At 47.5% G+C, this 25,990-nt stretch overlaps 2 protein-coding genes across 3 annotated transcripts; both read left to right on the top strand.

The window, feature by feature from the left end:
* The first annotated feature begins 218 nt into the window (after window positions 1-218).
* On the top strand, window positions 219-14,448 carry LOC148833948 (uncharacterized). Its single transcript, XM_088915710.1, has 10 exons — window positions 219-231; window positions 1,160-3,609; window positions 3,862-3,983; window positions 5,326-5,413; window positions 6,688-6,712; window positions 7,634-9,352; window positions 10,714-11,807; window positions 12,571-12,614; window positions 13,778-13,894; window positions 14,409-14,448. The coding sequence occupies exons 1-10, from the start codon at window positions 219-221 to the stop codon at window positions 14,446-14,448; spliced, it is 5,712 nt and encodes a 1,903-aa protein (XP_088771836.1).
* Window positions 14,449-14,536: 88 nt separating this feature from the next.
* LOC148833947 (uncharacterized) lies at window positions 14,537-24,108 on the top strand. 2 transcript variants are annotated; one of them, XM_088916153.1, is made up of 5 exons: window positions 14,537-14,614; window positions 16,871-17,075; window positions 17,559-17,634; window positions 19,631-19,924; window positions 21,973-24,108. In XM_088916153.1, the coding sequence occupies exons 2-5, from the start codon at window positions 16,875-16,877 to the stop codon at window positions 22,758-22,760; spliced, it is 1,359 nt and encodes a 452-aa protein (XP_088772279.1). In that variant the 5' UTR covers window positions 14,537-14,614; window positions 16,871-16,874; the 3' UTR covers window positions 22,761-24,108. The 2 variants fall into 2 exon arrangements, with proteins under 2 accessions (XP_088772279.1, XP_088772278.1); XM_088916152.1 differs by having other exon boundaries at window positions 16,871-17,198.
* Window positions 24,109-25,990: the final 1,882 nt, after the last annotated feature.

Here is a 25,990-nt window from a genome sequence, read left to right as displayed (position 1 = left end):
ATGATTTGTTTCTGAAGGATTGTCTTAGCGTGGCGTAGAGCTGTTCCAGTGTGAAAGGGCGTCTTTTCTCTCCTACGTCTCTGTGTGCGTGACAGGAAGACTTTGACTGCGAGATGAAACCACACATCCGCCACACAAAAAAATGAAAGATCATCACAGCTTTTCTCAACAGTACTAAAACATTTTCACTGTGACTGATTTTTAAGAAATCCGAAAGGATGGCGACTGAAGGTACCGTATATCTCATTTAACAGTCAGCTTGGTCGTTAGTTGTATGACAGATGAATCGTCGTGTTGTAGAGGAATGGGTTGCAGGTGAAACTGCCTTTACTTTCACTTTGAACACACCACACACTCTCGGATTCAGCTTTTTTAATCTTGTATTTTTTAAAACAATCAACAAAGGACAAAATGTCACGATTCTCCTCAGATTTACTCAGCTTTACTCAGATTTTCTCAGCTCCAGGTCCAGTCATAATTGAGCATTTGAGCATTTGACCGTATGTGGCCGACAGATGCTGTCAGTTGAATTAACGGTGAGAAGCAGGAAACCCAGTTACATGGATCTGAGGCTACAGCTTCACGGAGCTGAAATAGTATGAAAATTATCTTCCAAGGAAACTCACAATGGATATCTGCCTCATATTTTTTATGTTATATATATATTTAAGAAATGTATATATGTTGTGTTTTTATATACCCTATATTTGTTATGCATGCCATATGTTAACACATTGATTTCACACTAATCATCTCTTTGCAACATAGTGCACTTGTAAAGTGAGTGCAGACATGGTACAGATTAACTTAAATAAACATCCATCCATTTTCTAAACTACTTTATTTAATACAGGGGAGCTGGAGCCTATCCAGGCAAGAATCCGGCAAAAGGCAGGATACACCCTGGGCAGGACACCAGTCCATTGCTGGGCATACACACACTCACAGTAGGGCCTATATTCCCAGAAGTCATTTAATCTAAAAGTATATGTGTGGACTGTGGGAGGATCCAGAGCACCTGGAGGTAACACACATGATCCCACACAGATAGCACCCCAGGAATTGAACCCAGGGCCTCAGGGAAGCATTGCTAACCACCATATATAAACACGCTTTCTTGGTGTGATTTAACATAGAAACAAATCTGTTTTCTCTGTAGGGGGAATGAGAAAAAGAGAACTGAGGATCGTCCTTCTCGGAGCACTGGGGGTGGGGAAGAGTTCGACTGGCAATACGATCTTGGGAGGCTCGGTGTTTGAGTCCGAGTACTCCATAACCAGCGAATGTCAGAAGCGAGAGGGCATGGTGGCAGGGAGGCGGGTGGCAGTGGTTGAAGACCCAGACTTATACCATGCGGCGCTGACGAGGGACAAGACACTGGCCGAGAAGTGCCTGGCCCTCTGCGCTCCGGGGCCGCACGCATTCCTTCTCGTCGTGCGGCTGGGGAAACTCACGATGGAGGAAGAGGACGCTCTGGAAGCGATCCGGAACGTCTTCGGGGAGGCGGCTTCGAAGCACACGATGATCCTTTTCAGCCACGGGGACGAGCTGAAGGGCCAGACGATTCAGCAGCATTTAGAAGAATCCGGGGACGACCTGAAAAAACTGCTTGAGAAATGTGACGACAGGTATCACGTCCTCAACAACAAGAATGTGAGTGATAGGCTGCAGGTTACCCGACTGCTGGAGAAGATTGACCGGATGGTGGAAGAGAACGCTGGATGGTACTACACAAAGAACATATATCAGGAGACCGAAGGAGCAATACGACTGAAGGAGCAGCAGTACAAGGAGGAATGGATCCAGAGAGAAGAGGAGTTGAAGCAGCAGCATGAAAATGAACTGAAAGAAAGAGAGAGGAGAACAGAGGAGGAGTTGAAAATTAAATTTGAGGATGAACAGTTCAGGAGAGAGCAGGAGCTGGAGAAGAGGTTTCAGGATGAACTGCTCAGGAGAGAGCAGGAGCTGGAGAAGAGCTCTGCAGATGAACAGACCCGTACAGAACAGAAGATGGAAAAGAGATTTAGAGTTGAACAGACTAGGAAAGAAGAGGAGCTGGAAAAGAGGTACAAAGAGGAAAATCTAAGAGCAGTAGAGAAATGGAAACAGAAATATGAAGATCTACAGAAAGAAATGGAGGCAGAGAAAAAGCAGTCAGCACAAGAGCTTGACAGGAGAGCAGAGCAAATCGAGAAGATGACCAAGAGTTTAGTTGAAGACAATAGAAGGACAGAGAGGGAACTCAGGGTGGATTTCCAGAGGCAAATGGGTGAAATAACTCAGAAACATGAGGAGGAAACGGAAGAGTTAAGACAGAGATATGAGAGGGAGAAGGAGAAGGAAACAGAGCACCTGAGAGAGACAATATCACAGGAGCAGTGCAGACTGGAACTGGAGCTAAGAGTGAAGTATGAAGAAGAGATTGGCAGGAGAGAGACAGAGGTGAGAGAGGAGCAGAGGAGAGGAGCAGAGAGACACCAGGAGGAACAGGCTCAGAGAGAGAGAGAGCTCACAGAAGGATTTCTGAAAGAGATGGAGGAATGGAGACAGAAATATGAAGAACTGCAGAGGGAAATGCAGGCAGAGAAAGAGCAGTCAGCACGCGAGCTTGAGAGGAGAGCAGAGGAAATCGAGAAGATGACTGAGAGTTTCGCTGAAGACAATAGAAAGTCAGAGAGGGAACTCTGGGAGGATTTCCAGAGGCAAATTGGTGAAAAAACTCAGAAACATGAGGAGGAAATGGAAGAGTTAAGACAGAGATATGAGAGGGAGAAGGAGAAGGAAACAGAGCACCTGAGAGAGACAATATTACAGGAGCAGTGCAGACTGGAACAAGAGCTAAGAGTCAAGTATGAAGAAAGTGAGAAGAGGAGAGAGAGAGAGCTGAGAGAGGAGCAGAGGAGAGGAGCAGAGAGACACCAGGAGGAGCAGACTCAGAGAGAGAGGGAGCTCACAGAGGGAATTCTGAATGGGACTGAGGAATGGAGGCAGAAGTGTGAAGACCTGCAGAGGGAAATGGAGGAGATGAAAGAGAGAACCAAAGAGGAACAGCTCAGAATAGAAGAACTAAGGGCTCAGTATGAAGAGGAGATTATCAGGAGAGAGACTGAGCTGAGAGAGCAATATGAAGAGAGAGAGAAGAGGAGAGAAACAGAGCTGAAGATAAAACTGGAAGAAGCAGAGAGGGAAAGAGAAGCAATCAGGGCCAGGTGTGACGAGGAACTGCATGAGAAAGACAGAGAGCTCAGGGAAGAACTGAAGGAATTAAAGCAGAAATACAAGGAGCTGCAGTGGGCTTCCCAGCACAGTGAGAACGAGGACAGAGGAGATGTTGAAGAGCGTATTCCAAACCAAAGCTCACCAACATTGGAGGAGCTTACCAACACTGAAAACGTGTGTGTAGCTCTTCAACGGGACTGCGAACGTCAGACTATGGCACTGGCTGATAAGGAAAACCGTCTGCTCTTCTTACAAAGCAAATTCTTAAACTTACGGCAGCAGCAGGAAGCGGAAATGGAGAACACTAAAGAGAAATATGACAGCAAATGTCGAGGGAAAGTAGCAGAGCTCAGGAAGAGGTTCGAGGAGGTGCTGGGGATACCCCCACCAGTGTGTCCCCAGCAGGTTAAGTAGCTTTGAAAAGACACAAAGCCCCTATTCGCACCACTTGAAAGCTTGGCTTGTTCCCATTTAATTTAGCTGGAAGAAAGATGTTTAGAAATGCACCGGAAGGAGAGTTTGGGGAGATCCGGGATCAGTCTGCTGTGGATGGATTGGCACAGACCCTACGAATTTAGGATAGGGAGTCAAGACATTTGTGGAAGGGGACCGGAATGTGCGAGGAATGAGGCAATTTCCCAGGGGAGGAGGTGCTGGAGGAAGCAGGAGGAAAGCTACAGAAAACGCTGTGAGGACCGCTTCTGGGAAGAGATGGAAGAAGGTGTTCGGACTGAAAAGGAAAAGGCGAGGGAAGAGGCGGAAAGGTGCCACGATCTTCCGATCTTCCGGGAGCCGAGCAACACAACCAACAGCACCCAGGCTTCCAGAAAGATTGGAGTCCCAGATTACAGCTGAAAGATTGAACCACACATGAAGCTAAGAGAGCAGGAACCCTGGTAGAAAGTCATGAAAAGCTTGAGGACATTATAAGGTTTACAAACTGAAGGAACGCTTATCATCCTGCCTGTGTCCATTAATCCCAGACCTCACCCAGCTGGTTCCTGAATGTACCACAGGGGAGCCACCTTCCACAAAGGGGATTCATCACATGATGACTGGACAAAGTAAAAAGCCGATTGATCCGATTTCTAAGTGAGTGTAGCACAGACATTTATGGATAAGGGCCCTGAAATCATCGAACAGCTCCGTACAAAGGGGTGGGGTGGGGCAAGGAAGGAACAAGACAAGGGTGGTGCCAAGTGAGGATCCCTGAGGTCCGTTCCGATTCCCAGGAGGATCTATAAGAAACACAAGATATTTTGGGATGAGAAGAGGATCTCTAGCCGGGCAACATTGTGCAGAATATTTAACATCTGCCACCACTTCTAGACCCTAAGTTTTAGATTTTCAAGCTTCAGGAACTTTCAGCCATTTATGATCATTTACAGTGAGATAGATCGTTTACAGTGGAAATGATGGGACTTGATTGAATTTGTCAGTTTTTGCTGCTGTTCTTTAGATACATTCTTTCTAATGATTTGTCTGCTTTATCTTAAACCAAGAGAAGGTGCTTAGCAAAGCTAAAAAATGGATGAAATATTTTATATCAATATCCATTTATAAGTAATTCAGGTGTGTAGCTGCGTCAGCATGTGCAGTCTGCAATGTTTCGGCTGTGAAACCTTCTTCAGGTGTGGAAGAAAGCTGAAGAAGGCTTGAAGAGCCGAAACTTTGTGTTTTCTCTCTTCTCTTTGCAGCATGGAAGAAACCTATTACTAGTTCCTATCCGTTTATAATATTGTTTGTTCGAATTTTGTTGTAAGTTTTTGAAAATAATTGTCTTTGTTGAAGTGTTTTCTAGCACATAAAAATAAATTTTGTATGCAAAAGCTCCATCTGTTTTTTGCATGATTTTTGAAAAACATGGCCTGTAAGACTATCAATAAGGAGAACGATTTGTTTGATATAATTTAAGGTAATAGGTGAGTTAAAGCTCATTTGGTTTCAGTGACCTGCAGATAATGGGCTCAGGTGATTAAAGTGTTGCCACCCTTAATTGTAGCTCAAACAAATGTCACAGTGAAAACTTAATCATTTTCTTCCCTTTCATCTTTTCCTTCTCCTCCTTTCTTCTTCTCCACCTCCTCCATTTTCTTCCTTCTCCAGCCTCTTCATCACCTCCTTAGTCATCTCCTCCTCCTTCTTCTTCAACATCTTTTTGTTGGCTGTGGTGCAAGAGCTCACCGTCATGCTGGCAAGCAGAGAAGAACAGCACCTCCTGGCCTCCTTGACATGCATATAGAGAAAGGATGGAGGAAGTGTTTGATAGGTTGGAAGGTTATTTGTGCCCACTCAGAATCCCACAGAAACACCGCTGGAATTATCTGGAACAGTGGATCAAGAGGAGACTGTTCCCTTTGTCCTGGAGACTCCAATGTAGGAGAAAAGGGATTGGAGGGCTAGGCAGTGAAGTGGTGCTGTGGCTAAGGATTTGAGGCTGTGGCTGGAAGGTTGCCAGTTCGTATCCCATGCCTGGCAGAGCAATCCTACTCCGTTGACCCCCTGAGCAAGGCCCTTCACCCCAGCTGCTCCAGGGGTGCTGTGTAAATGGCTGACCCTGCGCTCTGACCCCACGCTTCTCTCCCTGTCTGTGTGTCTCATGGAGAACAAACTGGGGTATGTGAAAAGATGAATTCCTAATGCAAGAGACTGTATATGGCCAATAAAGTGATCTTAATCTTAAAGGTTTCTTGATGGCTTTCTTCCCATCTCAGACATGAGTACATGAGCCACAACTGGGTTCGAGGAATACTTCGGGACCCAATTCACCCTGGCCACGATCTGTTTTCACCACTGGGTTCTGGTAGGAGGTATCACAGTATCTAAACACTGATAAATAGTTTCAAAAACAGTTTCTTCCCCCAAGCACCATAAACATCTTAAATTAGCACCCACACTTTAAGGTACTGCACTGTTTACAGTATGTCCTGTCTTGGCTGTAGACAATGTAAGGTCTATTGTCTAAATTTATTGTCCATGTCTGTTTGTCATTTGTGCCTGTTTTTATTCCTCTCATGTTACTGGGTACAGCTGAACAAGCAAGCATTCCAATACACTTGGTGTATATGTCAAATAAAGAAATCTTGAATCTTGAATCTTGATAACCAATTTAATGTCTAATCAAGCTGTGGTTTCCAAATCTGAACAAGGTGCTGAAACTGAACTGTGCCTCTAAATCCTACAGGAACCCAACAGTCCTATAGGACTATCAGGGATGCCCTCTCCTGGAATTCAGCGGTATGGAGATTCAGTGCAAGACAATATGATTTGTTTCTGAAGGATTGTCTTAGCGTGGCGTAGAGCTGTTCCAGTGTGAAAGGGCGTCTTTTCTCTCCTACGTCTCTGTGTGCACGACAGGAAGACTTTGACTGTGAGATGAAACCACACATCCGCCACACAAAAAAATGAAAGATCGTCACAGCTTCTCTCAACAGTACTAAAACCTTTTCACTGTGACTGGTTTTTAAGAAATACGAAAGGATGGCGACTGAAGGTACCGTATATCTCATTTAACAGTCAGCTTGGTCGTTAGTTGTCTGACAGATGAATCGTGCTGTAGGGGAATGGGCTGCAGGTGAAACTGCCTTTACTTTCACTTTGAACACACCACACTCTCAGATTCAGCTTTTTTTATCTTGTATTTTTTAAAACAATCAACAAAGGACAAAATGTCACGATTCTCCTCAGATTTACTCAGCTTTACTCAGATTTACTCAGCTCCAGGTCCAGTCATAATTGAGCATTTGAGCATTTGACCGTATGTGGCCGACAGATGCTGTCAGTTGAGTTAACGGTGAGAAGCAGGAAACCCAGTTATATTGATCTGAGGCTACAGCTTCACGAGGCTGAAATAGTATGGAAATTATCTTCCAAGGAAACTCAGAATGGATATCTGCCTCATATTTTTTATGTTATATATATTTAAGAAATGTACATATGTTGTGTTTTTATATACCCTATATTTGTTATATATGCCATATGTTAACACATTGATTTCACACTAATCATCTCTTTGCAACGTAGTGCACTTGTAAAGTGAGTGCAGACATGGTACAGATTAACTTAAATAAACATCCATCCATTTTCTAAACTACTTTATGTAATATAGGGGAGCTGAAGCCTATCCAGGCAAGAATCCGGCAAAAGGCAGGATACACCCTGGGCAGGACACCAGTCCATTGCTGGGCATACACACCCTCACAGTAGGGCCTATATTCCCAGAAGTCATTTAATCTAAAAGTATATGTGTGGACTGTGGGAGGATCCAGAGCACCTGGAGGTAACACACATGATCCCACACAGATAGCACCCCAGGAATTGAACCCAGGGCCTCAGGGAAGCATTGCTAACCACCATATATAAACACGCTTTCTTGGTGTGATTTAACATAGAAACAAATCTGTTTTCTCTGTAGGAGGAAGGAGAAAAAGAGAGGAGAAAGGACCCAGTGTGAGCTCCAGCAAACTAGTTCACTCCTCTGAACTGAGGATCGTCCTTCTCGGAGCACTGGGGGTGGGGAAGAGTTTGACTGGCAATACGATCTTGGGAGGCTCGGTGTTTGAGTCCGAGTACTCCATAACCAGCGAATGTCAGAAGCGAGAGGGCATGCTGGCTGGGAGGCGGGTGGCAGTGGTTGAAGTCCCAGACTTATTCCATGCGGCGCTGACGAGGGACAAAACTCTGGCCGAGAAGTGCCTGGCCCTCTGCGCTCCGGGGCCGCACGCGTTCCTTCTCGTCGTGCGGGTGGGGAAACTCACGACGGAGGAGGAGGACGCTCTGGAAGCGATCCGGAACGTCTTCGGGGAGGCGGCAGCGAAGCACACGATGATCCTTTTCAGCCACGGGGACGAGCTGAAGGGCCAGACGATTCAGCAGCATGTCGAAGAATCCGGGGACGACCTGAAGATACTGCTTGAGAAATGTTGCGACAGGCATCACGTCCTCAACAACAAGAACGTGAGTGATAGGCTGCAGGTTACCCGACTGCTGGAGAAGATTGACCGGATGGTGGAAGAGAACGCTGGCTGGTACTACACAAAGAACATATATCAGGAGACCGAAGGAGCAATACGACTGAAGGAGCAGCAGTACAAGGAGGAATGGATCCAGAGAGAAGAGGAGTTGAAGCAGCAGCATGAAAATGAACTGAAAGAAAGAGAGAGGAGAACAGAGGAGGAGTTGAAAATTAAATTTGAGGATGAACTGCTCAGGAGAGAACAGGAGCTGAAGAAGAGGTTTCAGGATGAACAGCTCAGGAGAGAACAGCAGCTGGAGAAGAGGTTTCAGGATGAACAGCTCAGGAGAGAACAGGAGCTGCAGAAGAGATCTGAGGATGAACAGACCCGTACAGAACAGGAGATGGAAAAGAGGTTTCACGATGAACAGCTTAGAAGAGAACAGGAGCTGGTAAAGAGATCTGAGGATGAACAGACCTGTACAATACAGGAGATGGAAAAGAGATTTCAGGATGAATGGCTCAGGAGAGAACAGGAGCTGGAGAAGAGGTTTCAGGATGAACAGCTCAGGAGAGAACAGGAACTGGAGAAGAGGTTTCAGGATGAACAGCTCAGGAGAGAGCAGGAGCTGGAGAAGAGATCTGCGGATGAACAGACCCGTACAGAACAGGAGATGGAAAAGAGATTTCGAGTTGAACAGTCTAGGATAGAAGAGGAGCTGGAAAAGAAATTTCAAGATGAATTTCTCAGGAGAGAACAGGAACTGGAGAAGAGGTTTCAGGATGAACAGACCCGTACAGAACAGGAGATGGAAAAGAGATTTCGAGTTGAACAGACTAGGAAAGAAGAGGAGCTGGAAAAGAAATTTCAAGATGAATTTCTCAGGAGAGAACAGGAGATACAAAACATATTTCAGAATGAAATTCTCATTTCAAGAGAACAGGAGATAGAAAAGAGATTTCAAGATGCACTGCTCCGGAAAGAAGAGGAGCTGAAAAAGAGGTACAAAGAGGAAAATCTAAAAACAGTAGAAGAACTGAAACAGAAGTATGAGGAAAAATACAAGGCAGAGCTGCCAGAGCTGGAAGAGAAAGCTCTAAAAGACATGTTTGAGAAAGAGAAGGAGACAGAGAAGAAGGCAGATGAGAGGAGGAATAGCCTGGAACATCCCCCTAACAGTAAGATTCCTTTTTATTTCATGGGGTGGATATTTTTCTTATCCTCTTGGAAAGCCCAAGTGAAACCCTGGAGTAGTATTAAAGATAAATTGAGAGATATCCCACATGGCTCAACTGGATAGAAGCTCAGATTGTGTCCTGCAATCCAGCGATTGCTTGTGCAGTTCTGCGCTCTGCCGTTGGCGTCCTGTACCCAGGATTCCTCAAGGAGCAGAGCATGATGGGCCAGGTGACTCCTGGGTTGCGGAGGTATGAGTTGGCCAAGATGTAAGGTAAGGCCAGGAGGGTCTTGCTCACAACCAGATAATAATGGATACAACTTGTAGCACATACTGAAATTCAAGAGATCATATTCCTTGCTTGCCAATTAAACAATGAGTCCCTATCTAGGCCTATGTTAAGAACTGAAACAGGTTATATTACAACACTGGGAAAACAAAATCTAAAATACAATACAAAAGCCCATAATTCAGTTCAATTTCATCTCCGGGGGTGGGGGGGGACAATTTATAATGAAAATCTTGCTGCACAAATTTCCACTATAGACAGTGAAAAGCTCAATTTAAAATCCTGTCAATGACAAGCCGTCTTTGAATGATACAATGACATTGGATCAACATTCATTTGGCATGAGAAATATGTTTATTGTCGTGTCATTTATACTTCACAATCATTTATCTTTGTGAAGTGTCATTGAGAAGCACGGTAGGAGCCTGGACAGTGGCCAGGGCTTTGCCTTAGTAACCTGATCTCCTGGTGAGATTAAACACTGTGGATATTAAAGCAAACATCAGGTTAAAAAAAAGGACACAAGATATTTGACATTCAATCTAATTTAGCTGCCACCATAAGCTTTGGAGGACATAAGTCATTTGTCAGGAAAAATCTCTTTCCTGGCCCATCAGAGCGCCAGTGAGATTCCATACGGGACGTCTCTTTCCTCCTCGGATTGCAACAGAGTTTATTTTGGGGGAAAATATATTTCCCAGACTCATTTAGTCTATACAGACAGTAGTTTGACTATGCAGACCAAGGAGACAGTTGGTAAACCCAGCAGACAATATTACGACTATGCTGATGCTACTTCCACCACATAGACAGGACTTAGATCATGCAGCCAATGTGTGGACCAAATGGTTAGAGTAAAGACAAAAACCTCTTTTCTAGCATAAAAAAAAAATATAAGTTTTAGAGCACAAAGAGAAACCCGTCTCCAAAATAGACAGTCAGAAGTATTGATGACCTTCCCTGACTGTGAATACAAAAGATGTTGAATGTCTGTTTGCCTCCTTTTTTGACTTTGGCACAGGGGACGAATCTGTGTTTTTAAAGGGAGTTAACTGGGCTCTGTTGACTTGCAGTGGCCAGTGATCAATCGTCTGAAAGGACCAAAGAGAGTTCTGGGAGACCAGAGGCCCCCGAGCTGAGGCTGGTGCTTCTGGGGGACTCTGGGGCCGAGAAGAGCGCCGTGGGAAACATCATCCTGGGCAGAGAAGCGTTCAGCTCCGACCCCGGGAGCGAGACAACGGAGATCCAGAAGAGGAAGGGGCTGGTGGAGGGGTGGCGCGTTGCGGTGGTAGACGCGCCGGACTTGTCATCCACCAACGTCTCTGGACACTGGCGCCGAAGGGCCATCGATCAATGCATCAACCTGTCGGCCCCAGGACCCCACGCGTTCCTCCTGGTCCTGCCGCTGGGCGGGGGCGCCGGCGAGGCGTGGGGATCGCTGGAGCGGGGGGTGGAAATGTTTGGCGAGGAGGTGTGGGGGTACACGATGGCCCTCTTCACCGGGCGCGGCGAGGAGGCGAGGGGCGCCATGGCCGAGGAGTGCCTGCGGTCGCGCGGCGAGGAGCTCCGTCGGCTCGCGGGCAGGTGCGGGAAGGGGTGCCACATCCTCGACTGTGAGGACATGGAAGATCGGGCCCAGGTTGCCGCACTCCTGGAGAAAATCCAAACGAATCTCCCGTACTACAATAATAGCGCATACCGGAATGCGGAGTCCAAGATCAACCGCAAAATGGAAGAGATCCTGAGGGAGAAGCAGGAGGAAAAACAGAGGGAGGAGGACAAGCACCAGCGGAAGTATGAGAAGGAGCTGGAGAACTGGGTGCAGAAGATGCAGGCTGAAATCAGGGAAAAAGAGGACAAGATCAGGGAGCAAGAGGACAGGATAGCGGAGCTGGAGGAGAGGCTTGCCGGAGAGGGGGATCAGGAGCGGATCAGAACGCTCGAGGCCGAGCTGAGGAGGGAGCGGGCGGAGAGGGAGAGGCTGGAGCAGGAGGTGGACGGGCTGAAGAGGGAGATGGAGAAGGAGAGGAGAGAACGGGAGGAGAGGCACCGGAGAGAGCTGGAGGAGATCCGCAGGGGCTACGAGGAAAGGGCGCGGGAGGAAGCCGAGAGGGACGCCGAGTGTGCGGAGGTTTTTGGGAGGCCGGACACTGAAACGGAAGCAGCAGCAGGGGGAACAACAGAAGGAAGAAGAGCCTCAGCTCACAGAAGAAGACAAACTACCTGCTGTTCCATCAGTTAGAGAGTCTCCTAATCCCAGCAGCTAACGTCCACGGTTCCTTCAAGGAAACTTAATCTAATTTCGGACATTTAAGTAGGTAGCTGCGTCACATGCATAGGCTGCAGACGAAACACAATGTTTTGGCTGTGTCACACCTGAAGAAGGCTTCACATCCGAAATGCTGTGTTTCTTTTCTTCTCTTTTAGAATGGAATAAACCTAGACACCCGAAGAAAGCTCCACAGTCGAAACATTGTGTTTTCTTTCTTCTCTCTTCAGCATGGAATAAACCTATTACTTGTTCCTTCATCTAATTACTGTGTAACTACTAGTAACGTGGGCATGAGGAAATAATGCTGTTACTATTGCCATTCTCTCCTGGCAACCTTTTCACCATCATCCAAACAGGGCTTCTCCCCTCTTCAGAGTCAAACTATTATCCTGTGATTGACCCCAAGGGTGCTTCTTGTAATGTGAAAGCAAGTTCTGAAAAAAACAAATGCATTTGTGAATGTGTTCTTCAAGGATTTGCACTAACACTGTATCCATGTAATTTTGTAGACTGAACACAATATATATTGTTGCATACAGTGTACAAAATAAATATTTTTTGATGATATTTAAACATATGTTTGCAAGTACCTTAATGACATACCATACACCTGTCGCTATTTGCCCAGCGATATCAGTTGCAGAACGTTCTCTTGCAGGATGTGAAAATGGAAGACAACTGGCAGATCCTGTCAGAGAATATGTCAGAGCTGTGACAGTGATCTCTCCAGGCTGGTAGTCCCAACCCCCCCCCCCCCCCGGTATCCTTTGTTCAGATTTCCATCTCCCTGTCACCTCCCGCTGCTCATTCTCACATATCCTTTTTTTTCCACCTTTCCAAACTCTTTTCCCTGTCTCCCTACCCATTCTCCCAGACACACCGAGAACTATTCCCTCTCTGCTTTCTCAGTGATTATTATTAATTATTATCAATAATTATTATTATTATTATTATGTAATTCCTTACATTTATATAGCACTTTTCTCACACACAGCAGCTCTCAGTGAGGTTAGTGATGAAGCCAGTTCAGAGATGGGGGTTATTAGGAGGCCATGATGGGTAAAGACCAGGGGAAAATTTGGCCAGGACACCAAGTTAGTGTCCCCATCACTATACTGGGGCATTAGGACCCCCACAGACCGCAGGGTGAGCGCCCCCTACTGGCCCCACTAACACCTCTCCCAGCAGCAGCCTCAGCTCTCCCAGGAGTCTCCCATCCAGGTACTGGCCAGGCTCACACTGCTGAGCTCCAGTGGGGCTGCCAGCTGGGAGTTGTTGGTGATATGGCTGCCAGCACAAAAGAAAAATGCTTTGTGCTCTGTGGAGACCCAAAGATTTAAACCCAGACCCTCACCAACCAGCAGCCTACAGGACGAGCCACAGCAACTGTAATTGAAAACCGGATGCATGTATAAAAAGTGGAATATCAATTTCTTGTCGCTAATATATGGCGGCTCTTAATTGGCAGTTCAATACCAATATTAATAGTTAAATAATTCAAGATTAGCAATGGGTTGATTGATTGATTGATTCAAGCAGACAGTGGCAGAATTCAGAAAGCAATACTGTTCTATAGCACTTTAAAACCTCTATTTGTTCAATCAGAGCTCTCAGACTGTAATTCTCATCAGGCTCCAAGGTGATCAGAAAAGTGATTACTTATTTATTGGTGATTTTTTTTAAAGTAGATGACGTCCATAGAAGATATTCAGAACACCCTACACCTGTCTAGGAAACTAAGTATTTTTACAGTTTTATGGACAACTCCGGTTGCAATAAAAAAAAAACAACAACAACCCGAGAAGACACAAGTCTCCTCTGTAAGAACTGAATTCACCTGGAAATGAACTGCGGTGTCAACCCAGCCTCTCCGTGAAGCCCAGTAACGCGGCTCGGGAGAGAAGCCAGTCTGCAGTCTGGCACCTGGAAAACAAACTTCCTCCCGGTCAGGAGCGCAAAGGGACGCCCACGGCAGCTCTCCTGTGGGATATTGCGCCCTTGTCGCTTTTAAGAAGAGGGCATCACAGTACATTTTATGACGGTAACCTGTAGCTTTGTCAGCGGTTACCACATTCGGTGGCTCAGTTTTCTTTTTTTGTTGTTCTTTTCCCGTTTACAACCGTTTTTGTGCAATATACGTCAGGGACCTGTGCAATACATTTATATTTATAGTCATATTGTGCAATACGACTTTTTTGTGCACTGTTCTGTTCTGGTTTGTTCTTTGTGTGTTCTGGACTGTGAGTAACTCTTCTCAGTGCACTTCTCACTGTACTGATTGTATTGTATTATTATTGTATCATTTGTTACACTGTGGCTGTGTTGACTGTGTTAAGCTGCTGTTGCACTGCAATTTCCCTCACGGGGTCAATAAAGTATCTATTATCTAAAGAACGGTGCTCGCTAGTAACCAGTTTACCACAGTTTTAGTCGACCTGATGTCGCGTAATTGAAAAAAAACAACTTTTGAACACCGCTCCGCTTCCTGATGTGCAGACGCTGTGTCGACGCGGCGGAGGCGGACCGGGCTCCGTAGCCCCGCCCCCCGCCCCCCTGGCGTAGCTGACGCTGATTGGCTGACACTCCGGACGCGACACGGAGGTTTCTTGAGAATAGAAACTGAAAGTCCGACAGCTGATCCGCAGAGTTGGAAATACTGTGTAGGTGTTTGATTTCGCGACCGAGGTCGACTTCAGGCAGAGGTAAGCAAATTGGATGATGATGATGATAATTATAATAATACAAATTAATAATAATAATAAGAAGAAGAAGAAGAAGAATTGTTGAATAAGTCATTCAACAATAAGAAGGCGTTTATCAATAAAAAAGTTCAGTGCTAATAATTGATGTTTATGACCATACACTGTCATTATGATTATTCTTTTATTGATGCGAAGTTTACTGCCACAAAACACGTAAAAATAAACTGTCTCCAAAGAAAAGTAGGTCGATTCTTTTCGTTAGAGGTTGATCCCAGCTGTTGGAAGTTTTTTTTTCCCTCTGGGATATTGAAAACCTTTTACACAACACAACAGATCTTCTTATTTGTTCGGCGAAAAAAAAAATCCGTCAATGTCTTTACTGTAATAATACGACGGTGAAAACTGCGTTACGCGATATGATCACTTTTCTGTGCTTCCCGCGTGTTAACGAGTACCGTCGAGTAGTCCTGAACACGACCCTTACAGCTCCGGTCCTTTCGACGCGTTCGCTCTCCGAGGCAGAAGCTAACGGGATCGCGGCAGAGGTAGAAATGGAGGTGATCGTTATTGCTACCGCTGCAGCTGCTGCTGCTAATCCCACGTTAATTCCACATATACAAGTTGATGACCTTCACGAAAGCAACCGCCGCTTAAACCCAGAAAGTGCTCTGGTCTACGGCATCCCAACCCGGTACCGTTCGAACCGGGGAATTCAGAATTCAGCAGGTTTTTGTGTGCCTCTAATCATCAGCAGGCTAGAAAGGCGCTTCTTTGCTCCGTTAAACCTTCGTTGGAAAGCGGCTTCTCCCCCGGTTAACACTGCTTCATGAGGCGGAGAAAACACTTGCCTGTTTCATCACTCCGAAAGCCAGAGTTCAGCGCCAAAACTAAAGACGGGGGAATGGCGCCCTCTTCCGGAAACACCATGAAACGTCAATCACGGCCGGCCGTCCGTCCTAACCCGGAGAGAAGTCTTCACTCGGAGGACTCGAGCCTACATTTCTGGAAAACCTCATATCTGCTGTTTCTTCTGACAAACTTAGCAGTCAGTTGAAAACCTAATTAGTTCGATGCTTTGACATATTTAGGATTTCACGTGAGGTCTTTAACAGCTCATTACTCACAGCATTCACGCCATTAAAGGTACAGAAACCTATTTAACACCTCGCAGCCTGGTAAGAACAGTTAAGCGGTTCATGAAATCATCTGAGTTTCCCGCAATGACGCGCCGTGAAGTGACTTATAAAAAGAGAAAAGCTGGGCGTTTTTGTGTTTTGAAACAAGGTGTCATGTTTAAATAACCAAGTAAAAGTTTATTCCAAACGGAAAAGAGAAGAAAGGAAACGCAGTGTTTCGGCTGTGGAGCCTTCTTCCGGTTCTGTTTCTTTTCATCTTTTCAGCGCAGAATAAACCTTTACTTTCCTATGTTCCTTTACGTTCCTATGCAGCCTATGCGTGCTTGACGCAGCTACCTACTGGATCTACTTTGCAGTAAAGCCCAGTGAGATCAGGGTAAAAACACAGTGCAGTGCAGTTAAGCCCAGTGAGATCAGGGTAAAAACACAGTACAGTGCAGTAAAGCCCAGTGAGATCAGGGTAAAAACACAGTACAGTGCAGTAAAGCCCAGTGAGATCAGGGTAAAAACACAGTGCAGTGCAGTTAAGCCCAGTGAGATCAGGGTAAAAACACAGTACAGTGCAGTAAAGCTCAGTGAGATCAGGGTAGAAACACAGTACAGTGGAGTAAAGCTCAGTGAGATCAGGGTAAAAACACAGTACAGTACAGTGAAGCCCAGGGAGATCAGGGTAAAAACACAGTACAGTGCAGTAAAGCTCAGTGAGATCAGGGTAAAAACACAGAACAGCGCAGGAAGGACCAGGGAGATCAGGGTAAAAACACAGTCCAGCACAGTGAAGCCCAGTGAGATCAGGGTAAAAACACAGTACAGTGCAGTAAAGCCCAGTGAGATCAGGGTAAAAACACAGTACAGTGCAGTAAAGCTCAGTGAGATCAGTGTAAAAACACAGAACAGCGCAGGAAGGACCAGTGAGATCAGGGTAAAAACACAGAACAGCGCAGGAAAGACCAGGGAGATCAGGGTAAAAACACAGTGCAGTACTTGTTCCTTTGCAGCCATGTTTAACATGTTTAAATGATGACTTCATTAAGAAAAAAACATATAAACCTCCTCGCAAGTCCTAAATGAGGACATTGTTCCAAGATCAGCCAGACGGTGATTCGACTGTGTTTTGTAGAGAAATGTCGGAAATTCGGGGGGAGGTTCTTCAGCTGCTGTCCCAGCACCCTCGGGGCTTGAGGATCTGCGACTTCACGGGCGCCTACAACAACTATTTCCAGCGGAACCTGGTCCTCTCCGAGCACGGCTTCAAGAAACTGACGGGCCTCTTCACCTTCCTGACGGACCGCGTGGAGATGGTGGAGGACTCGGGCACCACGTGGGTGAGGCTCAGGTCGCCCTCCCCGCAGTGCCCCGGGGACGAGGACCCGCCGGGTGACGGCCGGGGGGGGCGGGGTCCACCCGCGGCTCGCCTGCCCGCGCGGGGGGCGCGCGAGGAGGGACAGGTGAGACCGGCCAGAGGGCGGAGTCATTCCTGACGGCTCTCGATCTCACCCGGGTGCTGAGTAGTTTTCATTAGAGGACGATTATAATAATAGCTCCTTACACTTATATAGCGCTTTTCTGGACACTCCACTTAAAACTTGAGTTTCAGCTACTTAGGCTGAAAACAAGACAGTAGAAGACAATGATTATGATTACCTCTCCTGCTCTGCCTCGGAGGGCCTGGCTGGGGCTGGTCAGCACTGCTTCAGGGAGGACCAGTGCCGGCCAGTGAGGGTGGAATGACACAAGTGATCGATTTGAGAGCGTAAGAAACTCTGGAACTACAGGAAACTGACCGGTCACCTCTGTTTCCTCCTCAGAGGTCTCAAGAGAAACCCAGAACCAAATCTTACAGAGATGCCCTGAACGGTGGGAGATCCACACCCTCTGCGGCAGGTGAGAGCCTTTGATCTGTCTTGCACATGTGCGCTGCATTGCATACAGGCACGGCCTGGATTTATCCCCAAAAATGGACGCTGAATTAGGGAATAAAACAGAGTCACACTGGTCTCCTCGTGTGTGGAGAGATCCTGGGATCGTACAGCGCTGTATAAAAAAATAGAAAAAAAGATCTTGTATACTAATACCCCCGTATCTGCACCTAATTCGTTCCTGAAAACCCGTTTGGAGGGCTGGAGATGGTAAATCGAAAGTAAAAATTCCATGATTTCTTATGAGGAAAATTCAACCCCAAAGACGAGTTCACTCAAAAACCACTCTTAACCTATAATACCATAGACCATTAGAGCAAGCTTAGTGAACAACGCAGTTCTGCTCAAATAAGCCAACTATAGCAGTAAAATAACTAATGATATCATATTTACATTTTTCATTCTTTCGGAATAGATCTCTATCCAAGCGATCGGCTAGCCCGATGTGCATACTGTTGTCGACAATTATGCTAAGGAATCTTTCTCTCTTCCTTAGGGCCCATTATGAACAGCAACTACAAAACAAACACACAAAAAACCTCTTTGAAAATGAGAGCACAAGCTTTCGCTGTGGTCGTAAACAAAGCACTGCTGCCTCACAGCGTCCTTCACCATAATGCCCCTTTCCCAGCGCAGAAACAAGCAGCTGTTTGGTGGCTGTGAATTCAAATGTTCTCAGCCAAAATTGGTCCCTTTTTGACTTTCGAGTCCAGATGAGCCAAATTTCATTCTTATAACGAATTACAAGGTACAGGTCCTCCGTGTCCAGATTTGACCAAACGTTCTTTTACCCAGGTGTGAGTGTGTTCATCTGCTCATGTTTGATGTGAAAATGGTGAAGGGGGGGAGTTTCCTGTCCCTCTTTATAATTCAACCTGCGGAAAAGAAGTTGTAATGAACAATGTTTCTACCGGCTGCCAGCCAGAACCTTCTGCTCGCTTCATTTAGAAACCCAGTGCTGCTTAAGAAAAGAGCACTGGTATCATAACTGATTAGGTCTGCTACAGTATATTTCTGTCCACCCATGTTCTAACCACTATGGCCAGCAGCCATATCACCCTGCAGCTCAAACACTGGCAGCCCCACTGAAGATAAGCAGGTGTGAGCCTGGTCAGTACCTGGATGGGAAACCTCCTGGGAAAAACTAAGGTTGTTGCTGGAAGGGGTGTTAGTGGGGCCAGCAGGGGGCGCTCACCCTGCAGTCTATGTGGGTCCTAATGCCCCAGTATAGTGATGGGGACACTTATTGTAAAAAGGCGCCATCCTTCAGATGAGACGTAAAACCGAGGTCCTGACTTTCTGTGGTCATTAAAAATCCCTGGGCGTTTCTTGAAAAGATTAGGGGCGTCCTGGCCAAATTTCCCATTGGCCCTTACCAATCATGGCCTCCTAATTATCCCCATCTATGAATTGGCTTCATTACTCTGCTCTCCTCCCCACTGAGAGCTGATGTGTGGGGAGCGTTCTGGCGCACTATGGCTGCCGTCGCATCATCCAGGTGGGGCTGCACATTGGTGGGGGTGGAGGGGATCCCCATTACCTGTAAAGCGCTTTGAGTGGAGTGTCCAGAAAAGTGCTATATAAGTGTAAGGAGTTATTATTATTATTATTCTTTCAATTCAGACCTGTGGGTGAACCAGAGTCTATCCCCGCACACAACAGACACAAGGCAGGGTTTACCCTAGACGGGACACACACAGAGATACCCTCACACCAGGGCCAGTTTTCCTAGAATCAATTCAACCCACCTGTAGGTTTTTTGGAGTTTTTGGAGAATCGGGAAGAATGAGCACGGCGAAGATGGGGGGAGAGCTGGCGAGCCCCCACACAGACAACAACCCAGGTCAGGAATTGAACCCAGGGCCCCAGTCCCATGAAACAGTAATGCTAACCACAACACCTCCTATATCTCTCGGTCATTTGTATATGTAGTCCATTCACCTGTTTCTGGTTTTCCACAGCTTCCAGCACGGTATCTCCCTCGATTTCTCCCGGGACTTCCTCGGGAGATCCCATGTCCTTGCTCAAGGCGTCCCTCGGGGAGTTGCTGCGGGCACACCCCGGAGGCTTGCCTTTGGCCCGGGTTCGGAAATCTTGCCTCTCTCTCCTGCACCATCCCAACCTGCTGGTGGGCCACTCTTCCGTCAGGCAGCTCCTGGAGTCCTTGACAGATGTTGTCCGGTTGCAGGGAATCGGGGTGCAGACCTGTGTTCTCCCAGCTCATCTTCAGCCCTCCTCACCGCCTCAAGGCTCTGGTAGGGTTTCCCAGTAATGAAAGAGGCTGCTATCTTGTCACACCTGGGAGGGAACGATATCCTAAACTGCTCCTATGTCAATTCTGCTCTGGATCTCTGGATTTCTCTCTACCACAGCCATAGAGAGCCAGCAGCCATATCACCCTGCAGCTCAGCACTGGCAGCCCCACTGAAGCTCTGCAGGTATGAGCCTGGTCAATACCTGGATGGCAGACCTCCTGGGAAAGCTGAGGTTGCTGCTGGAAGAGGTGTTAGTGGGGCCAGCAGGGGGCGCTCACCCCGTGGTCTGTGTGGGTCCTAATGCCCCAGTATAGTGACGGGGACACTCTACTGTAAAACAGGCGCCGTCCTTCGGATGAGACGTAAAACCGAGGTCCTGACTCTCTGTGGTCATTAAAAATCCCAGGGCGTCTCTTGAAAAGAGTAGGGGTGTTACCCCGGCATCTGGGCAAAATTTCCCATTGGACCTTACCAATCATGGCCTCCTAATAATCCCCATCTATGAATTGGCTTCATTACTCTGCTCTCCTCCCCACTGAGAGCTGGTGTGTGGGGAGCGTTCTGGTGCACTATGACTGCCATGGCATCATCCAGGTGGGTGCTGCACATTGGTGGAGGGGAGTCCCCATTACCTGTAAAGCACTTTGAGTGAAGTGTATGCAAGTATTATTATTAACATTTTGGTAAAGCAGACCTGATGCTGCCCTCTAGAGGGAGCCAAACACCAAGTTACAAAATTACCTTGAGTATTAATACAGCACTCCCTTAACTACGACAGCGACTACAGAAAGAGTCTTTCTGAACCCCCCAAGGTGCGATGTGTTTTACAGCAGCAGGCAATGTAAAGAAAACCCAGACACAAACAACGCACATGCACATACAGCAAAAAGAATCCTATGCTGAGAACTTGAATCCACCTGTTTTTAACTGGGAAAATCTGTATCTGCGTCTGGAAGGGAGTAAGTGGAATTCATTAAACAAAGGTTGTGAGGGTAACACTCTCTGTGTTAGAGTGACCTAAGAACATAAGAAAGGCTACAAAAGAAGAGGACGCTGTTCGGTCCACCTAATTTGTTTCAAAACTGAAATGATCGCAGGCTCTTGCCTTGCTAGATCTTGACGACTCCAGGGTAGCAGCTGGGAAACCTTCCCTGGACTCCCACAAGCTTGCGTCAGACCCAGCCATACCCACAGAAGCAAAAAGAATGAATCCGAAATGCTCAATCGGATATAAGCTGGTGTTTTACCTCAGATAAAATCACGCTGCCACATAATGCACTTTTCCCATGATTGTATTGTCTGTAAATACAGTATGCTGCCTATGGAGGATGTTTGTATATATGAATGAAGTGTCAAATATCTGAGTGGCTATATTTTTACAATCTCTTTCCTCTGCCTGTGCAATCTTCTGTCACTCACTGGATCTGCAGTTCTGAATGTACCGTTCGTACTGCTTGGTTAACCCTATTAAAACCTGCTTTATTAGTCTGTCTAGTGTGTCTTAATTGGGGGGGGGACGCTAATTCCTTTGATCACAGAGGTGCTGCTTCTGTGCCTGGGCTGCAGCCTGCGCTCACTCTGTGCAATGATCTGGAAATCAATCGATCAATAAGAGACGATCCTCGGCACGCCTGCAGGCTTGTGCTTTGTGTGCGCCGCAGAATCAGTTGCGCCGGGACCCTGTATCGGAGGCAAGGTCCTTCTCTTGCTCGATGTGCTGCCACAAGCAACGCTGTTTGATCTACTGCCGCCTGCTTGTCAGGGATAGATCTAGTCACGGCTCTTTTAATCGTAGCAAGTGTGAGTTGGCACAGGTAAGAAACGGCGATCCAGCCCTCTTGCCTGCTGACGTCTGTATGATACTACTCTTAAACGCTATTTTCTTCTTTATGTTGGGAAGAGGTTTAAATGTCGTTTAAGAAGGGCAAAGTTACAGGTGGAGGTTTCTTCTGTGCCTGGTCACATTTTCTATTGCTGGAGGAGGTGAGGACCTGGTCGCTTCTGGAAGAGCTGCTCAGTCTTAAACTGTTTCTTGTTTTCCCCCTCAGGGATTCCAGCCACGGTTGCCTCGGCATCCCCCCCACTAGAGCCCGGTCTTCCGCCTTCCGGCTTTCCGGAATTAAAGGGAACAGAGGAGCTCGGAAAGGTCGGCTGGCGGCCGGCCGGCCCTCTTCCCAGTCCACCAGCCCCAAGCCCCCCCCTCCCGCCCTCCCAACCATCCCAGCCGGCGCAGCCTTCCAGGAGACCAAAAAGACGCTCGAAGGGGCACAAAAAATCCCGAGTGGGATCCGATCGGGAATCCATGCCCTCCTTTACCTTCGGATCCGGGTGGGAAGGTGCTGGGTATCCGGCGGGCCGGGAGGGTGCAAACGCCGCGGTTGAGTTCTGGGACGAAGAGAAAGATGGGAAAGCCATTCTCAGGAGTCAGTCTCCAACCACCGGGCCACACGGACGGGCGTCTTCCGGATCGCCGGCTATCGGAATCTCTCATGTCCCGCCTGCCCGGGAGTTATCCACGGGCGCTGGCCAGCCACCCTTGCTGTGGTCCTTTCCCTTTGCGTACGACACGCCTGTGCCCTTTGACCCCGCGCAGTGGAGGTGGTACCAGGCCCAGATAGAAGCCTTCTACCTGCGGTACTTTCAGAGCCTCCAGGCATCCCTGCTGCCGGCTCCCCCTTTCTCCTTGCAAGACGTGCTTTCGGGGGCCCAGCTGAGCCTCCACTTCTCGGATCAGCCCGTCTCGGGTCCGACAAGCCCGGTCTACGTGACCGATGTCGGTCCGGTTCCTCTGGCCCGTAGTCCCGCAAACCCGTCCGACAAGCACTCGCCTCGCTAGCCTGCCGAGAACTCTGGCTCAGGCAGGCCGGCACACAGGATGTTAGTCATAGCCGTACTTGCGATAATCCAGACGTCTGAAGCAGGAAACACGGAGTAGGGAGTAGGGAGTAGGGAGTAGGGAGAGAGAATGTGGCAGCAGTAACTGCTGCTGACATCGGGACCTCAGATAACTGGGAGGTTCGAAAAGGGAGCACCTCCCAGGGTGAGGAACACAGGCTGATTCGGGCTGCAGCAAGCCCGTAGCCCAGGAGAAATAGACAACAGTGAGTCAGTCCCACAGCTCCCGGTACCGAGCGTTTTAGATCGACCCACGGGGGGGGTAACATTGGACCCGCCCTGCCCTCTCTTCCTAGTTCCTGCTGTAGCTCCTCTTCTTCCGCTGGGGGAAATTGTTTTTTTAAAAGACGATTTTATTTCTGAAAACCGGGCGCGGGAGTGAGAGGTAAATTCCCAAGCTGATGTGTCACTCTGACACCAGTATAACACGGCTGAACAGCACGTTAGATCGATTTTAAAATGAAGTGCAATACTTCCTGTTTACGATGATATAGCTGTGGTGCGTTAGTCGCACGGCACTTATAAACGATGGATTGCAGCCCGTCTCGATTTTCCCTTCTGTGCCTTACAATCGCAGAAAACTAATTAACGCTACCAGGCACGATTTCTGTCTCTCACCCTTCTTCTGAGCACACAAGAATGTAGTTACGGCACTGAAGACACAGCCAGCTGTGAGCCTGGAAGACGTGATGAGATGACCATTTTGAAAACCGAAACATCTCTCCGTCGACGCCTTTGTATTATTTTTGTAACGCTGGCGCAGTAAATACACCGTGTAGCGTAAGAATGACACGGACACACAGGACATGCGGTATATACGGCACGTACTGTTTCATCCCGCTTTGGTAGAATAAAACATGGCGTTGTTTTCATATCTCCAGTCACAGAGTGTCATAAAGTCTGTCGGAACGTTAATAGAAACAGTGTCGAAGTTGTTAGAAGAGCGCGAAAGCAGTGACGTGCCATCTCGGATTAAACCAAGTTTAATTTTATCACTTCTAAGACGTAATGCTCATTGTGAGGAAACCGATCAGGCTGAAAATGAAAAGGCCACCGCTGTTCCAGGAGCAGAAAGATAGACATGTTTTCTCCATTCCCTGTTTATAACGTTTTATTTAAGCGCGCTGTCCCTCGTCATGGATTGGCTGCAGTTGTAATTTAGCAAGCTGAGCTAAATCAAAGGCTTGATTTTATGTCTTTGAATTATTATTATTATTATTATTATTACTACTACTGCGTAATTAATCGTATTTAATTTTTTTTGCTGTCTTAGCCCAGAATGTTTCCAACGAAGTGAAATAATACAATAAAAAAAAACATAATATGCAGATCCCAGATTTTGTAAAAATCTTGCCGACATTTTGTCATTTTTCATTTATTTTTATTTTTATGCCTTTTTTGAATGACAAATATAATTATATAGTACGGGTTTTTTATAATTTATATATATATACTATTTGAATATTATACTTTGAATTGGAAGAAGAGGATAGAAAAGGGGAGGCTGGCCATATTTCAGTATATTTTTTTCATACATCATAAGTATAGCAATACTTTTTTTTTAGAGTTACAGCCTGGGTGTGAATTTTATTTATCAAGATACAGTCTTGTCTTAATCAAAGCCTGTAATCAAACACTTGCCCCACTGTCCACCCCCTGCACTCCCCTCCCCCTGCAGAAAATACGTCTTGGTCCACAGTCAGGGAGTTTGGAATTCCAGAGCCTAATCCACCTCCGGGGCAAAAAGGGAGGCGAGGGGGGGGGTTGTTGTCTGTGGGGAAACAAATTGGCCTTGTTTTTCGCTGAAGCTCATCCGGCGGGCACCGCGGTATACTCGTCCTCTGACGCGGCGTCCGGCGCAGAGCGGTGACGCAGGAGTATTAAACACCGCGTCTCACAGAGAGAGGTCGCCATGAGCTGCAAGCCCGCCAGGCGGACAGAGGCAGTAAGTCTTCTCTCCTGGCGGCCCTGACAGATCCCACTCCCATCCCGTCCCGTCCGGGTCTCGGGCTGGGCGGGTGTCCGCAGTGGGATTTACACTACAGGTCTCCAGCCCTTTAACGCCTTGCTTTGGATAATCCGGATTTTCGCCGAGGGCGGGTACAGCCTCATTTGGATGCGGTCTAATGCGTAACGTCGTTAAGTAGGCAGGTTCACCCGGGAACCCGCAAGGCGTTTGTCTCCCACACGCTCCACGCTGTCTCCTTCTCTCTGGCTGGATTCTGTGATCTCTCCCGTCCCACCAGGCCAGCCTTTTTCTAACCGCTTCTTCCAATTCAGGCTCACGGAGGAGCTGGAGCCCATCCCAGCAAGCAACGGGCGCAAGGCAGGGTACATCCCGGGCAGGACGCCAGTCCATCGCAGCAGGGCACACACAGACTCACACACGTGCTAGCACCAGGGCCAGTTTTCCCAGAAGTCAATTAACCTACCAGCCATGTCTCTGGACTGTGGGAGAAAACCCACACAAACCCAAGGAGGGCATGCAAACTCCACACAGACAGTACCCCAGGAATTGAACCCAGGGGAGAACATGCAAACTCCACACAGATAGCACCCCAGGAATTGAACCCAGGGGAGAACATGCAAACTCCACACAGATAGCACCCCAGGAATTGAAGCCGGGGGAGAACATGCAAACTCCACACAGACAGCACCCCAGGAATTGGACCCCGGGCCCCAGAGCTGCCAGGCAGCAATACTCACCACTGTGCCACACTGCTGCCCTGATCCCCCTTGTGTTTTCTGAAATATTACTCAGTGCCCCACCCTGGCTGCTGAGCCTACTGTGAGTGAGAAAGTCAGCAGCGTTGCTCAGTGTTCACGCAGACGAGCTGGATGGGCTTGTAATGTAATTCCTGTGCACTGTCTGCATTCAAGAAGAAAGTGGGAGCCGTTCTGCTGCTGGCTGTGTGAGTCTGACCCTCAGTTTAACTTCTACTCCAGGTTTCAGGAAGGCTCCAGGAGCGTCCCTCCTGTGTGAAAGCAGGGGAAAGGCAAGGCGGAGGCCTGGCACTCTTGCAGTCCTCGGTCTTGCGGGCTGTGAGCCCTGCTCCCAGTTTCTGCGCGGAGGCTGAGAGGACAACCAGCAACCTCTAACAATCCACCATTGCACAACCTAGCACAAGCGTCCTGGGCTGGAATTATAGGACGTCGTAGGTGTTAAAGATG

Source organism: Atractosteus spatula, chromosome 5 (genome assembly GCF_055471065.1).
Source record: "Atractosteus spatula isolate fAtrSpa1 chromosome 5, fAtrSpa1.hap1, whole genome shotgun sequence".
Classification (NCBI taxonomy): domain Eukaryota; kingdom Metazoa; phylum Chordata; class Actinopteri; order Semionotiformes; family Lepisosteidae; genus Atractosteus; species Atractosteus spatula.
The sequence above is the reverse complement of the archived record's forward strand: the minus strand, read 5'-3'. Positions and strand labels throughout refer to the sequence as shown.